This window comes from Mirounga angustirostris, unplaced genomic scaffold (assembly GCF_029215605.1).
Source record: "Mirounga angustirostris isolate CCGP_5_RB_7025 unplaced genomic scaffold, mMirAng1.0.hap1 SCAF_10, whole genome shotgun sequence".
In the NCBI taxonomy this organism is placed as follows: Eukaryota; Metazoa; Chordata; class Mammalia; order Carnivora; family Phocidae; genus Mirounga; species Mirounga angustirostris.
The window spans coordinates 51322190-51336999 of record NW_026991718.1 but is presented as its reverse complement, the minus strand read 5'-3'; the positions used below and the strand labels follow the sequence as shown (position 1 = coordinate 51336999).

Here is a 14810-nt window from a genome sequence, read left to right as displayed (position 1 = left end):
CATACAACTCAGTGGAAGAATCTAAGAACTGTTGTAACCGGTTCAGTTTCACCAGTAAAAATATGGAAATTAAAGTTTTTTAAAGCTTTTATTTAAACTCCAGTTAGTTAACATGGAAATTACATGTTTTTATACCCATTTCATTTCCTATACCAGAGAGGAACTTTTGGAAAAATGGGGAATATCTCCCCAGTAGGCAGAGAGGGGAAGACAGAGGGAGAATGGAATTCCTTGAGTGATATGGACCCCATGTTTCCAAGATAAAAGGATTAACCAAAGGGGAAGATGGCTGGTTGGCCCATTCTAGTGGTCACCTGGAGGGAACCTGTTTGGATTGCTGCCATGTTCAAAGCCACAGCTGCTCAGACCAGAAACTAAGCCCCCCTACTGCCCTTTTTCCTCCCTCCCACTCTCTCCCCACCTCGCTTCCACTCAAGCTTTGAAATGCCTGGATGGGGAGGGAGGAGGGGAAATTATAAAACCACAGACTCTGAAAAGTAGAAAGGAATTTACAGATCATCTAGCTCAGCTCCTCCCCATTTTACAGAAATGAAAACTAAGTAGTGAAAGTGAGCAGATCTCAATCTCCTGACATCCAGTTTTTTGTTCTTTTCACTATGTGAAACTGAGAGGAGTGTGTGAATGTATGAGAGCATGTTTGTATGTGTGAATTTGTAAGTGTGTGAATGTGGAGTGAGCTGTGTGAATAAGCATGGGAGTGTGGTGTATGAGTGTGTGGGTGGAGTGTATGAGTTGTGTTGAGTTTGTGTGTGGCCATATGAGTTTGTGAATTAGTGTGTGGGTGTGGTGTGTGAGTGTTGGTGTGTGTGAGTGAGTTGTGTGAGTGAGTTGTGTGAGATCTCACACCACAAGAAGGCACTGGGCATGCTCCCCTCTATAGGAATGTGAGTAATGGGTGAAGTATGACTGGTCTGACTTACAGATGGAATGGGCAGGGAAAGAAGTTTTAGGAAAAAACTAAGGTTCTTGACAGGGGTAAAGACTGGAGAAATGTATGGTTACATGGAACATGGGACAGAGGGGTGTAAATCTGGGGAGAGGTAGAATGGGCTAGTTTGACTATGGGCAAACTCTGGTCTTTCCTAACTTCTGAAATTCTCTGGGCAAGTCAATGTCCTCTTCTTCCAGACGACTCTTGAGGACTGTCTCTCTTTTAGTACCCAACACCTTGACCCCAGCTCCCATCCTTCTACTGCTTGGCCCATGTCCTATCATCATCCAGCTACTAAGTTCTCTAATGCCCTTTACTCCAATGGCCCACACTCCCCTCCCCTCCCACCATGTGTCCCCATGGTCATCACCTGGCAATAGTCTTGAAATCAATACACTTGTCTAAACACAACCTTCTTTCTGTCCATTCTCCTCTCCTTACATCACCTGCCAGTTGGCCTCATCAACTCTCTGGTATGGCTCAAGCCTCTCCTGACATTTGACAATGATCTTGCCCTTCTCTAAATCTATTGCCAATATATCCATTTTACACTTTCATGTGTCATTTACCCTTTTTTTAAGAGGACATAGTTGGGTGTGGTCCCCTCCCACAATGAATCTGGTCTGGCCCCATGGTTCACAGTAACCAACAGAATGATGAGAAACTGCCACCGAGCCAGCCTTAGGCTGAAGACTTAAGAAGGCCTAGAAGTTCCTGCTTTCAGAGTTTGGGGAGCCCTGAGCCACTATGTAATGAAGTCTGACTACCTTGATGGAAACATACATGGAGAGGCCCTACAACCACATAGACAGAGACAGAGACCCAGCCATCCCAGTGTCCCAGCTGACCCCAGCCTTCCAGCTGTCCCTGCCAAGGCACCTGACATAAGAGCGCCATCTTGGAAGTTCCAGTTTAGTCAAGCTCCCAGATGACTGCAGATGCAGCTGACTTGAATGGAACAGAACCATCCAGCTGAGGCTAGTCAACCCACAGAAAAACTAATTTCCATAAAACCAGCTCTTATTATACACCATGATTTAATAATTATCTACTGCTGCATAACAACCTCCACCCCCAAGTTTAGTGGCTTAAAACAGCAAGCCTGTATTCTCTCTCACAATCCCAAGAACATAGTACATAACGAGAACTAATAGATGGAAGCACAAGGCCCTTTTGTATTCATTTGCTCATTTTATCCCAATAACAATGCTATGACTTAGGATAGGGCAAGGATTCATGTTAGGCAGCCCCCCATTCTGCAGGGTTTTTAAGTGACTTATTTGAGATGGCGAAATCAGTAAGTGACAGCGATGATCTTCTGATGCTGAATGCAGGGCTATTTCTTGGCAGGCACAGCCAGTGCTCCTGAGAGGTTACTGGGAGATGGAGTCAGCAGGGGCAGGGATCAGGAGCTTGTCAAAGAGAAGGCGATGACAGAGATGACCAGATGTGGAGGAAGAGGGTTTGAAAGTGTCTCCTTCAGGGAGGCTGATGGGGTAGGAGACAGATGAGGAGGGACACGGAGGTGACTCCACACCAGAGCATTTGAGAGCATGGTGACACACAGTAAAAAGCCAGCCCTGATTCAGTGGGTGAGCTACATGTGAAAATGCTCATGTTGATGGGCGTGGGAGGGTCAGCTCTGTCTGCCCTGAGGAGCTGGGCAAGCCATCGGGTAGCGTGGCCATGGCCACCCTGCCCTGCTCCACACTGGTCACCCAAGGCAGCTACAACTCTGGCCTCACCATGCAGGCTCAGCTCTGTCTAAACTACAAGAAGAGTCTTCAGGGAGGATCTTGATTTTTCTAACAATTCAACCAGGTGTGCTCCTCCATGAGGGCACAGATTTGGACCAGATTGGGCAGAAATCATGCTACCAGTGGCAATGATGTCAGGGGTGGGTAAGCAGTTATCCTACCTGTCATACACCCCTCCTTCCACTCTCTGTCCCTCTGAACAGCAGAGGTTGCTCCAAGGGGCTCCCAGGAGCTGAAATGCAATTACTACCCCTTGTCCCACTGCTGCCATAAGCTGCCTCTCCAGCTTGGATTTCTCTCCTGTGGCTGGTGTGCATGCCCTGAGGGATGCTGAAGACATGGTCAGGTCAGGTGCTCTAGGCATCTCTATAAGGCAGTTGATCCTAGGGCCATTCAAGCTCTGGGCCCCAGCCCTAGAAGAGGTCATGGGCTCCTTGGAGGGGCCATTAGGAACAGAGGTGCAGATGTGCTAGTGAGGGCCATAAGCATTCCCCCACAGGGAGTGCCCAGGAGCTGGCCCCACTGTCCTGTCACTGTGCGGACTTGCTGCTTCTGAGTGGTATGTCCCATGTGTGGATGAGTGTGTGTGTGTGTGTGCATGAGTCCATCCTATGTGTGTATATCCTAGAGGGAAGCCTAGCCCATGCATAGCACATGTGGAGTTGGTCATGAACTTTATAGCCAGGAATCCTCCCCAAGTCAGGGTTGCCAAAGAAAAAGCTGGGGAGAAACACATTTCTTTTTGAAGAAGTCCTCCCTCCCCCATTGCAAGTGTTGGAGGGAGTTAGTAAACAGCCTCTCTATACTTACTACAGAGACAAGTATTCAGAATCGGAGGAAACTCCTTTGATGAAGGCACAAATGGGAAGAGAAAGGAAGACATTGTGGAGACAGGTTGATAACACCAGGATAAGACACAATGAACACAAACAGTTAGGGGACATCCACTTGGAGCTCTGGCCACAAGCAGATGGGTTTCCTCTGGCAACACTGGGACTGCACGCAAGGCAGCAATTTGCCTATGGAGGGAGCTCAGAGGATGGAGGATTCTAGCAGCATCCACACATGTGGTCATTCTTTCCAGAACAGGGAAAATCTCAGGGCCCCAGGGGAGGAGTGTTCATGCCCTAGGGTGATTCCAGGAGCTCAATAAAGACACTTTTATGATGTAGGTGGTATAGACCATAATAGCAGTATTATCCACCATATGTATATTATTAATTATAATCACAAACAGATCTTACATTTATTTATTTTTTTTAAAGATGTTATTTATTTATTCATGACAGAGAGAGAGAGAGAGAGAGAGGCAGAGGGAGAAGCAGGCTCCCAAGGAGTAGGGAGCCTGATGCGGGACTCGATCCCAGAATCAGGGATCATGACCTGAGCTGAAGGCAGATGCTTAACCATCTGAGCCACCCAGGTGCCCCAGATCTTACATTTAAATGTTTTTATTCTTTCTTTTATTTCTTTTATGTTTTGTATTTCATTCTTTGTTTTCATCTACAGCTTCCCTTCTATGTGTAAGAACCTTAAAAGGGGAAAATATTGGTAGTCCCATTTGACAGACAAGGAAACTGAGGCACAAAGATGATCTGATTTTCTAAAATTAGCAGTTGAGTTATTATTAGTTAGCAGTTGAATTGGGCCTAGACCTTAGTTCTCTAAACTAGTATCTAATGAAGTGGTTCTCAGCCTGGGCTACACATTAGATTTACCTGGAGAGATCTTAAAACTCCACTGTACTCTTCTCTACCTGATCCCAGAGCATTTAACTGAGAACCACTGGGGATGCTGGGGTGGGACCCAGACCAGTGTTAGGATTTTTAAAGCTCCCCAGGTAATTCCAATGTATTGAAATTCCAAAGGTTGAGAATAACGTCATCAGCCTTACCTGAGAGCTTGTTGGAAATATACAGTCTCAGGTCCCGCCCCAGACCTACTGCATCAGAATCTTCATTTTAACAAGATCCCAGCGATCCCTACACATATTAAAGTCTGAGCACTGGGCTGGTGCATCTAGAAAGACCCATCAGCCAACCTAGTCTGAATGAGAGGTGAGAAGGCTGTGCGTCAATCATTAACTTACTCATTATTGCTTAGACAGGGACTTAAATTGTAAGATGTGTTGTCACAGCTTGTGGATGAAATAAGCTTAAACCTGCAAACCCCTATTTCAGATTCCCTAGAAATGGCAGAACAGAAAGCTTCTTGGGTAGCAGGCAAGATCTGCTGAAAGGCAGGATCCCTGGAGTTTGCACATGTGCCCTGCCTTCCATGCAGACCCCTTTCTAAGCTGTGGAGGTGCCTCCTCCCTTCCAGCTGCTCAGTTCCACTCACCGTCTAAAGACTTGGAGGGAGAGACCGCGGGGCTCTTTGTCTCTGACTTCGCTGGACTCTGTGCTGGAGAAGCTGGTGCAGACCTTACAGGTGAGCCAGGCTCCTCTGCAGTGGTTTCTTTCTCTCCTGAAAATACAGAAAACCACCTCAGGATAGGGGTCAAACAGAGGAAAGGTGGGCAGAGAGAGAACATTAAAAAAAAAAAAAAAAGGTTTCTTCCAGCTAGTCCTGGTTTCTCCTAGCTGAAGTTAGCTGCTCCCCTGAAACTTTTTTAAATTTCTGCTACATCCGGGGGGGAGGCAAATGGGAGGAGTCAGAGTCATATTCTGTTTCCTCCATCCAGGCACATCTGCCAGTGGAATGTTAGCCCTGATGTGGAGCCCAAGACTGCAGGCGTCCCACCCATGATTTGTTACATGTAGCTAATTTATTGTTTATCTAATTTTCATGTTCAGCCCAAATATCTCTAGGGATATAAAGCACCACATTTTCTATCTACTTTTTCAACTGTCCCATTAGAACTGCAAGCAAGCTAGCAAGGGTTCTTCTAGAGCCTGCTTGTGCCCAGGAAGATGGCTGACTCTGGGTGGGGGGGAGGGGGGTCATGGACGATATCGACCCTGCCCTGAGGGAATGAAAGCCTAGCCCGGTGGACAAAACCAGGAGCTGAATTCTTCAGTGTCTCAGACCCCAAGTGCTCTTGAAACAAAGAGAAGGGCCAGCTCAAAGTGGAGAGGGGGGGTGGAGAGGGACAGAGAGGGCTTTTTTAGCTGGAAGGGGGGCTTGAGATGGAAGTTCTCGGATCAGGCTAGCCTAGAAGGGAAACCGTGCCAGGAAGGGACAAAGGCATGAATGAGAGCATACAAGCTATCATGAATATGCATATCTGGGAGTCAACATGGAGAGATGGGCTGGACTGAAGATTTTGAAATAAAAAAGGAATAAGGAAAAGACCAGAGGTAGCTGGTGGGAGTTTTCGTTGCCAGGCTAAAAGGTTTATACTGGATCTGATAGATTAATAGTAATTATCACTATTATAATTCTCTTATCACAGCTAATGTTTATCTGACCTAAGCCATACTTACAGGCCCTATTCTAAGCACTCTATAAGGATTAACTCTTTTAAACCCAGGTGAGAGGCTCAGACAAGGTCATGGCAGCACGGCATCACCATTAGGCACTGAGCCATGAGGACCATTACGTAAGTAATAGCATTATGCTGGTAAGAATGTGACTTGGTTGATGGGGCAGGAAGGGCAAACTGAGAATATGACAGAGGAGAGAGAGAAGTGAAGGCTGAACATGAAGGTGAGGCAAGGCTAGACAGAGCCCTGAGGGCCCTGCCAGGTGGGGGGGCGTGGCTCCCAGGGCCACTGGCGGGAGTGAGTCTTGCTGGTTGCTCTGCTGCCCCTCTGGGTGCCCCCAGCTCTCCCTTCCCCCTGGGCGACCCGGGGTTATTTACCGTCAAGTTCTAGTTTCTTCCTCTCCACCTCCTTCTTGTATTCCTCCAGCTCCTGGTCAGTGAGTTGGCTGAAGGGGTTGGGCACGGTCTCCTCTGAGTCGTCTTTGGTATCTGCATTGCCCTTGGACATCAGCTGGCTCTCTGTAGACTGAAAGTTAACCACAGAGTGTGTGTTGCTCTCTGAATGCCGCAGCTGGGGCCCAGGCCCGAGCTTCCTTTCAGACTCATGTGGCTGCCAGTGGTCTTGCTAGGGACAGCATGGCATGCAGCTCCTTGGAAACAGCTCAGGGCCTTGGGGTAGGGGTTGTTCATTCCTTCCCATGGCTACCTCACCCCCAGACCTGGGTTCTTTGCAACTGCCTGGATAAATGCAGGGAGTCCACCCTCTGCCCCAGAAATAAAATCGAAGGATGCTCCCAAGCAGAAGGAAGACATACGTTTATTGCAACCCCTCCTGTGGATGCTTGCAAGCCATCACTATGCAAATACAGTCAACAGCCCAAAGTCAGTTAGCCAAAAGCCAGCAAGCAAAGCATTGGCTCAAGCCCGCTTTATGCCAGCCATTCCCCACCATGCCCTCCTCCCACCCCCAACAGGTGCACAAGCCACAGCACACAGCAGGAAGTCAAATGCAAAACACACAATGGCTTCAGCGTTCTCAGTCCAAACTGTTAGTCCTGTTTTGCACATAGTCATAAATTACAAGGGGCCAAGGTCCTGAATCTCGGATCTTCAACCTGCCTGTACTGCAGGTCCCTGGGGGACATTGGCAAAATCCCTGGGAGACTTTGTGGAGCCCCTGGCTCTGGGGAGCTCACCAGCTGGACCTTGTGTGAGCTTCAGAAGTCCTTTGACCCCTCTAGCCCATGACAGAGTCTAAAATTCAGACCCCATAGCCCTTTTTCCTAATTTGGCATCCTCATCTTGACCTTCGAGAATGCACTGCTCTGAAGCTGAGGAGGAGACAAAGAGCATGAAACTCAGGGGAGGTGAGCCCAGAGCAGTTGGCCCACACCACACACTCTAGGCCGCCTTTCCTGGCCCCCCCGATCCTCTGATGATGGGCCCATGGGCATCTTCCGAAAGAGAAGCAGCATTGGCCTATCTTAAGGAATCAGTGTTCAAAAGAGAATCCAAGACCAGGATCCCAAGAAGAGGGACTCCAAGGAGAACACTTGGTATAAATGGCAGAGTTTTTAACAGTTTTGCTCACTGTACTGAACTTCTGCCACCCCCACCCCAGGATCATGGGGTATTTCTGTTCTTGGCCCTGTGGCACTTTTGGTGTTCCTCATCGTGGCTACTGGCGGTGGGTGACAATGTGGTACAATGACATAACCTTCATACTTCCCTGCATGGGCACCCACCTTGTGGGCTGCAGCCTGATCTAAATGATCTCAGTTCACTCTGCAGAGAGGAACAGTTCCTGTATCTCGCCCCTTCTTACCGCTAAGGAATATGCCATGCCCGTTGCTACTTGCCATAAGTAGCAGTGATTTTCAACACAAGCCAGAATTCTGATTTTCACCCCTTTTGCTAAGCACTAGACAAACACTGTCCTATCTCAGGCATGGAAACAATTTTATACTTTGTAACTCTATGTGGGTTTGTGTGGGCAACTAACGGCCCGAATGGAGCACCAGTCCTTATATACATGCCTCCCCTCTGCGAGCCCATGAGCATCTTCCCAGAGCTACGGCCTGGTGATGCCATATCCACACACAGAGGCCAGAAGTGCTCAGAGCAGGCAGGCCTGGAGCAGCTGGGAGCTGCCCGCCGCACTCCTGTGATGCCCACTTTTCAGGACAGCAATAGAGGGCAGAGTGGAGTTCCATGGGTGAAGCATGGAAGTCAGCATCACTCCTGGGGCAGGCTGGGCTGCTGCACCCCCGCCCGGTACCCACAGGGGGCAATTGCACACTGTCCCTGGTCCTCACAGCATCCGTCCTGCAGCAAGAGCACCAGTGCCCAAGATCACAGGGGACGGTGGGCACGAGGACTCAGGGGTCCTGCTGCCTAGCCCCAGGCACTGAAGACCCAGAAGGCAAACACGTTTCCCCTCCAGACAGGGGCAGCTTCTGCTGTACCGGGCTTCGACTCTTCTCAGCGATGACACTCGCCAGGAGCTGGGACTGAGGCCCTGCCGACTTCACGTCTTGTCGGTTTTGTTCTCGAATCTGTGTGGCAAGGGAAGGGGAGAGTGAGCTAGCTGTTGAGCATCAGGGTATGGAGTTTGGGAGGGGGCACTTGGAGGGCATCCTGATGTCTCGTGTGCCCTGTGACTAGGGTCTACAAAGGTCCTCCAGTGGGGCGGGGGCCTGCCTCCCCTATTTCTAACACAGTGTGTCCTCTAAGAGACAGTCTCCATGTGTGCTTCAGAGTGAATTAGTTTATGTAAAATACTGGATTCTCATGAACTCTGAGGAGGTAACTAAGGTGAAGAGTGAAACGAGGCACAGTAGATCCTTGAGGGAGGGCCTCACATTTTACTGAAGCCCCTGAGAAATGTCTTGACTATCACAGATTTGGGGGGCCACCCCACAGCCATTGAATCGGAGTCTCTCCTTGCGGAGGAACAAGGGATTTGACCTGGGCATCTGCATTTTAAATCAGCACTGCAGAAGGTCCTTGAACCATACATTAAATCACTGTTCTGTGAGTATACTTGACCTTTTGGAGGTGGTCTACTACAACCTAAGTTTTCAAAGTAACATGAGAAATGTGAGTGAGTGAACTATAAAGCAAATGTTGAGAGAGAAATATAAAGGATTTTGAAATTTTGAAAATGAGCTGAAAGGAAAATAGCATAAAATTCATAAAAACGCAATTTATGGGCAGGTTTCTTAGACATATCTAACGTCACAAGCAAGCACTTCTTTATGTACGAGGGTTATTTAGGACCACGTAAGTATAGCGTTAGCACGGTGCTAGAGAATGGCCCGTATATGGTAGTTTCCTTCCCCTAAGAGGAATCTGGGTTTTTGATAAGACAGGTACATCCTGGGAACTCAGCTCATATTTGTGGGAAGAGATGGCAAGAGAAGCAGCTCCCACCTTACCTTGTTCCGCATGTCCAGCACTTCTTGGGGGTCGGTATAGAGAGGCACAAATTGGTTTGGGTTTTCAATCCGTATCGGCATGCCACTGCTGGATTTCTCCACCTCGTCAGCCTTCATCCACTGAACACACACAAGGTCAGGTGGGTAAGGCAAAGGAATAAAGTCACCATGTCCTCCCCTATGGCCCACCCCTGAGATCTGGGCCAACCGGTCCATGTGCAAGGTCAGCAAGCCTATAGAGAGATGTTCTCTCTTCTAGGGCCTCCTTGAGGTCTGTCTCCCAGAACAGAGATGGGGAACAAATGACCTGCTTGCCAAAGAAGGCCCCCAGGTCAATAGTCAGCTGTAAAGAGTGCTGGAGAGTAGGGCTCATAACCTTGACAACCAATTTGACAAACAGGCAGCCACTTGGCCTTTAGCATCAGATGACTTACTGATTTTCAATTTTATTTATTTATTTAGAGGGAGAAAGAGAGAGCCGGGGGAAGGGGAGAGAGAGACTTTCAAGCCGACTCCACTCCGAGCATGCATAGCCCAACACAGAGCTCAATCTCACAACCCTGAGATCATGACCTGAGCCGAAATCAAGAGTCTGATGTTTAACCAACTGAGCCACCCAAGTGCCCTGACTTATTGATTTTAATTTGCAGGGCTTCATCGTTTTTTGTTTTTTGTTTTTAATGAAGAGCTATTCTACTTGCCTTCAGCTACTTAAATGTTAATGAAAAATCAGTTAAGAGTTGTGTGTGTATGCACACTGGTGTGTGTGTGTGTGTGTGTGTGTGAGAGAGAGAGAGAGAGAGAAAACGAGAAGAGGTGTGGGGAGGGAGAAGACAACTTAATCGAAATTCATATCCCACCCATCTTCTGGGTTTGCATCAGATGAACAATCCAAATGTTGGATGCCCATGAACTTCCCAGCCCTGTATATGGGGGAGAAGCAAAAACCAATTGTTCCTAGATTTTGTGCTGCTGAGAGTGAGGTCCAGCCACCCCCTGGAGAAATCTGCTCTTTGGGCCCCAAACCTCAGTGCAGAGGTGCAAGAAACAGGTGATCAGAGGTTCTGCGGGCATGAGCAGCTGCTCCTAGATGCCCAATAGGAAGCTCTAAAGGGAAACTCTAATATCCCAGCCCATGGGATATTTGTTCTGTTCCCCTTTTAAATTAAGCTGCTTAACCCACAGATATAGCCATGCACCCTCCCCCCACCCCAATCTCCTCCTTACTGTGGTCTTGGGCCGGGGGCTGCCCATGCTCCTCTGAACCTCATCAGCCACATTGACCCGCAGGTAGGTGTTGGGCGTGTTGAGCCAACGGGTCTTCTCCTTCTGCTGCTTCTGGGCATGCTGCCGCAGGGCGGGCACCGGGGCGCCGTCCTCCTCAAACACGAAGGCTGTGACGGTGGCTGGGATCTCCACCTCACTTTTGTGTTTGGTTTTCTCTTGAACAAAGGGGTAGCGGTACGTGTAGCCTGTTCTGTAACCCTAAAACAGACAGAAACAGAACCACTTACTGTGGGAAACATGGCCTCCATGCACATATCTCACACACCCTTTGCCCTCTTCTTTCTGAAGGACTTAGTTTAACCCAAAATCTCCATAACACAATGCTGCTCCTTTGATGTGTTTCAGAATTGTTCCCTTCTCCTGGTCCCCCAACGCCCTCTTTCCTTCACCCTAACAAGCCCTCTGATCAGAGCTGAGAAAAGCCCTAGAACATTGTGGACCAGACAGACAGGTCTCTTTACCCTAACAGTGTTCCAGTTTTCCATCTACTCCAGGGGTTCTCAGCCCTGGCTGCATGCTGGGATCCCTTGGGGGCTTTAAAAATGCTGGTACTTGTGCCCACCTCAGAGCTGCTGATTTCAGTGGACAATGTCTGGGCTGCAGGATTTTTAAAATCTTGCCAGCTGATTCTAACAGTCAACCCTCATTTTCTTGACTCCAAGGCTTCTAAGCCATTTCTTTCTTGGAACCCTGAAATCTGACTCACGAACATCCCTGTCTCCTAAGCAGGACCATGTCCCACAGAGGTAGAAATGGCTCCTGCTTGGTGAGAACATTCAGTCATCTTGAGAGCTCCTCATGTGATTCCTTCTTGGCTTTGCCTATCTTCTTCTTATTTTTTTTAAATTAAAGAGGCATTAAAATATTTTTCCGATTATAAAGAAAATACAGACCTATCTAGAAAAATCAGGCAATATGGAAAAGCATAAGAAAGAAGTGGGTTTTATTTAAAAATCTCATCCCCAGAGATAACCACTAAAAATCTTTCTGGTCATCTCTGTAAGCATATATATATGTGCATGTATGTAAGTATATACATAATACATAACTATAGAATATATATGTTATATATATGTGTTCTATAATTATATATATAAAACAGTATATAAATGGGACCATACTGCATAAGCAACTTTACAAGCTGCTTTTCTAGTTTATTGATGTGATTTAGAGATTTTTTTTCACATTATTGAACCTATAAACACACAGAAACCTTTATTTTTTTATGATTTAGTAAAAAGTAATTGATAGCACTGACACTTTGTCATTTTTAAAATATTATAGGGACGCCTGGGTGGCTCAGATGGTTGAGCGTCTGCCTTCGGCTCAGGTCACGATCCCAGGGTCCTGGGATCGAGTCCCGCATCGGGCTCCCTGCTAGGCGGGAAGCCTGCTTCTCCCTCTGCCGCTGCCTCTATCTCTCTCTCTGACTCTCATGAATAAATAAATAATTAAAAAAATAATAAAATAAAATAAAATATTATACACAACCGTGAAATAAGTATATTTATACAGTTTTCTTTAGGCAATTAAAGATTCTCTCCTAGAATAAAAATTACTGGGTCAAGGGGTATACATTAAAAGTTTTCATGTATTTTTATCTTCCCAAAATGTTGAACCAATTTATACTTCTACCAATTGTGCTGGAGTTCCCAGTTCTCACCTCCCTCCCATCTGCTGAATATTGCTGAGGTTTAAAAAAAAAAAAAAAAACTTTGGCCATCAGAAGGGTTAAAAGTAAAATCCTCCAACTTTTTAAATTCTTTTTTTTATTACTAGTAAAACTAGATATTTTTAATGGCCACTTGAATCTCTTCCTTTGTAAACTGCTTGTGTTCTTGGTTTGTTTTTCTATTGAGATGTTTACTGTTTTCACATTGATTCATAATACCGCTTTCTACATTAAGGATATTAATTTTTTGAATGTCACAGATGTTGCAATATTTTCCTCCATAGTTTGTCTTTCAGCTTTGTTTATGATGGGAGAGATAGTTTATAAAAATATACATTTTCAATTTTAATATAATCATATCTGTCAATATTTGTTAGACTTTCTCACCATACTTGACAAGTTCTTTCCCAACACAAGAGCATCAAAAATATAAATCTGTTTTTTAATATCTATATGAATTTACTTTTTATGTTCAAATTTTTGATAAATTAGGAATTCATCTTGGTTTTTTTTTTAAGATTTTATTTATTTATTTGAGATAGAGAGTGAGAGAGCACAAGCAGGGGGAAGGGAGGAGGGAGAGGGAGAACCAGGCTCCCTGCTAAGCAGGGAGCCTGATGCGGGGCTCGATCCCAGGACTCTGAGATCATGACCTGAGCTGAAGGCAGACGCTTAACTGACTGAGCCACCCAGGAGCCCTGTGGAATTCATCTTGTCGAAAGGAATGATCCACCTTATTTATTTCCCAAAGGGCTAGCACTCAATCTTTCTCCCACTGCTTTATAAGATGCCTAGTTGCCCTGTGGTAAGTTCCCATACATTTAGGGTCTATTTCTGGATTCTCTAAGCTGTCCTACTGATTCACCTGTTCATTCTGCACTAGTGCTCCTCTGTTTAGTTGCTGAAGATTTTTCATGCTTTACCATGTGATGGGACAAGTATCTCTAATTACTCTTCTTTTTATAGGATTTTCCTAGCCATTCTGAATTTCACTTGGAAAAACATTTTTGCTAAGTCCTTCTGTGCTCCCCTATTATTGAAGGAATTACACTGAGTTTATTAATTTGGAAGAGCAACCTCTTAACCCTATGGGATTTTCTAACCAAGAGGAAATTGTGGCTCTTAAGTTCAGGTTTTCTCTGACGTCTATTTTTTTTTTTTTTAAGATTGATTTTATTTATTTATTTATTTATTTATTTATTTATTTATTTATTTATTTATTATTCATGAGAGACAGAGCGAGAGAGAAAGGCAGAAGGAGAAACAGGCTCCCAAGGAGCAGGGAGCCCGATGCGGGACTCGATCCCAGGACCCTGAGATCATGACCTGAGCCGAAGGCAGATGCCCAACCATCTGAGCCACCCAGGCGCCCCAAGATTTTATTTATTTTTTTGACAGAGAGAGACATAGCGAGAGCAGGAACACAAGCAGGGGGAGTGGGAGAGAGAGAAGCAGGCCTCCCGCAGAGCAGGGAGCCCGAAGTGGGACTCGATCTCAGGACCCTGGGACCATGACCTGAGCCGAAGGCAGACGCTTAACGACTGAGCCACCCAGGCGCCCGTCTCTGACGTCTATTGATAAACTATTATGGTTTTCTTTAAATCAGTTCTGCTTAATGTTTTATGTTCTTTCTGCATTTGCAAATAGGGCTATTTTCTCCCATTACTGTATTTTCAAATATATTATTATATGTTAAGATGCAAAAAAAGCTACTAATTTTTAAATATATTTTCATAACTGACTACTTTAAAATGCACTCATTATTTCTAATATTTTTTCTTAGTTGGCTCTTTGGGATTTTATAGGCATGTAACCATACTGTCTATATAGAATAGTAATTTTGTTTCCTTTTCAATATTTATTTTTATGCCTCACCACCTTAGATTGAGTTCCAGTATTATTCCAGAACAATATTAAAAGTGCTGACAGAAAGAATCATTGTTCTGTTTCAAAATTTAATGGAAATACTTCTAGTGTTACCAGTATATTGGCTCTTGTTTTGAGAAAAAAATTACTTTAATCATGTTAAATAAGTGTCCTCCTGTCTTAACAGCTATTATTTTTATAAACTGATACTATATTTTTATCAAATGACTTTGGTATTTATTAAAATGACCAAAAGGTTTTTAACCCTTTGACTCACTAATATCATGAAATATATTTAAAAGATTTATAATAGGGGTGCCTGGGTGGCTCAGTCGGTTAAGCATCTGCCTTTGGCTCAGGTCATGATCCCAGGGTTCTGGGATCGAGCCCCACATTGGGTTCCCTGTTCATTGGG

General features: G+C 45.8%; 1 protein-coding gene across 2 annotated transcripts in view; it reads right to left on the bottom strand.

Moving 5' to 3' along the window:
- Nucleotides 1-14810, bottom strand: part of ADD2 (adducin 2) — a 106810-nt gene that overhangs the window by 7035 nt on the left and 84965 nt on the right. For both annotated transcript variants that reach the window (XM_045883764.2, XM_064572360.1), the window contains exons 11-15: nt 10798-11055; nt 9571-9690; nt 8599-8688; nt 6512-6659; nt 5050-5175 (exon numbers count right to left, since the gene is read on the bottom strand). In XM_045883764.2, coding sequence (XP_045739720.1) covers nt 5050-5175; nt 6512-6659; nt 8599-8688; nt 9571-9690; nt 10798-11055 — 742 coding nt within the window. The remainder of the gene's footprint in view (nt 1-5049; nt 5176-6511; nt 6660-8598; nt 8689-9570; nt 9691-10797; nt 11056-14810) is intronic.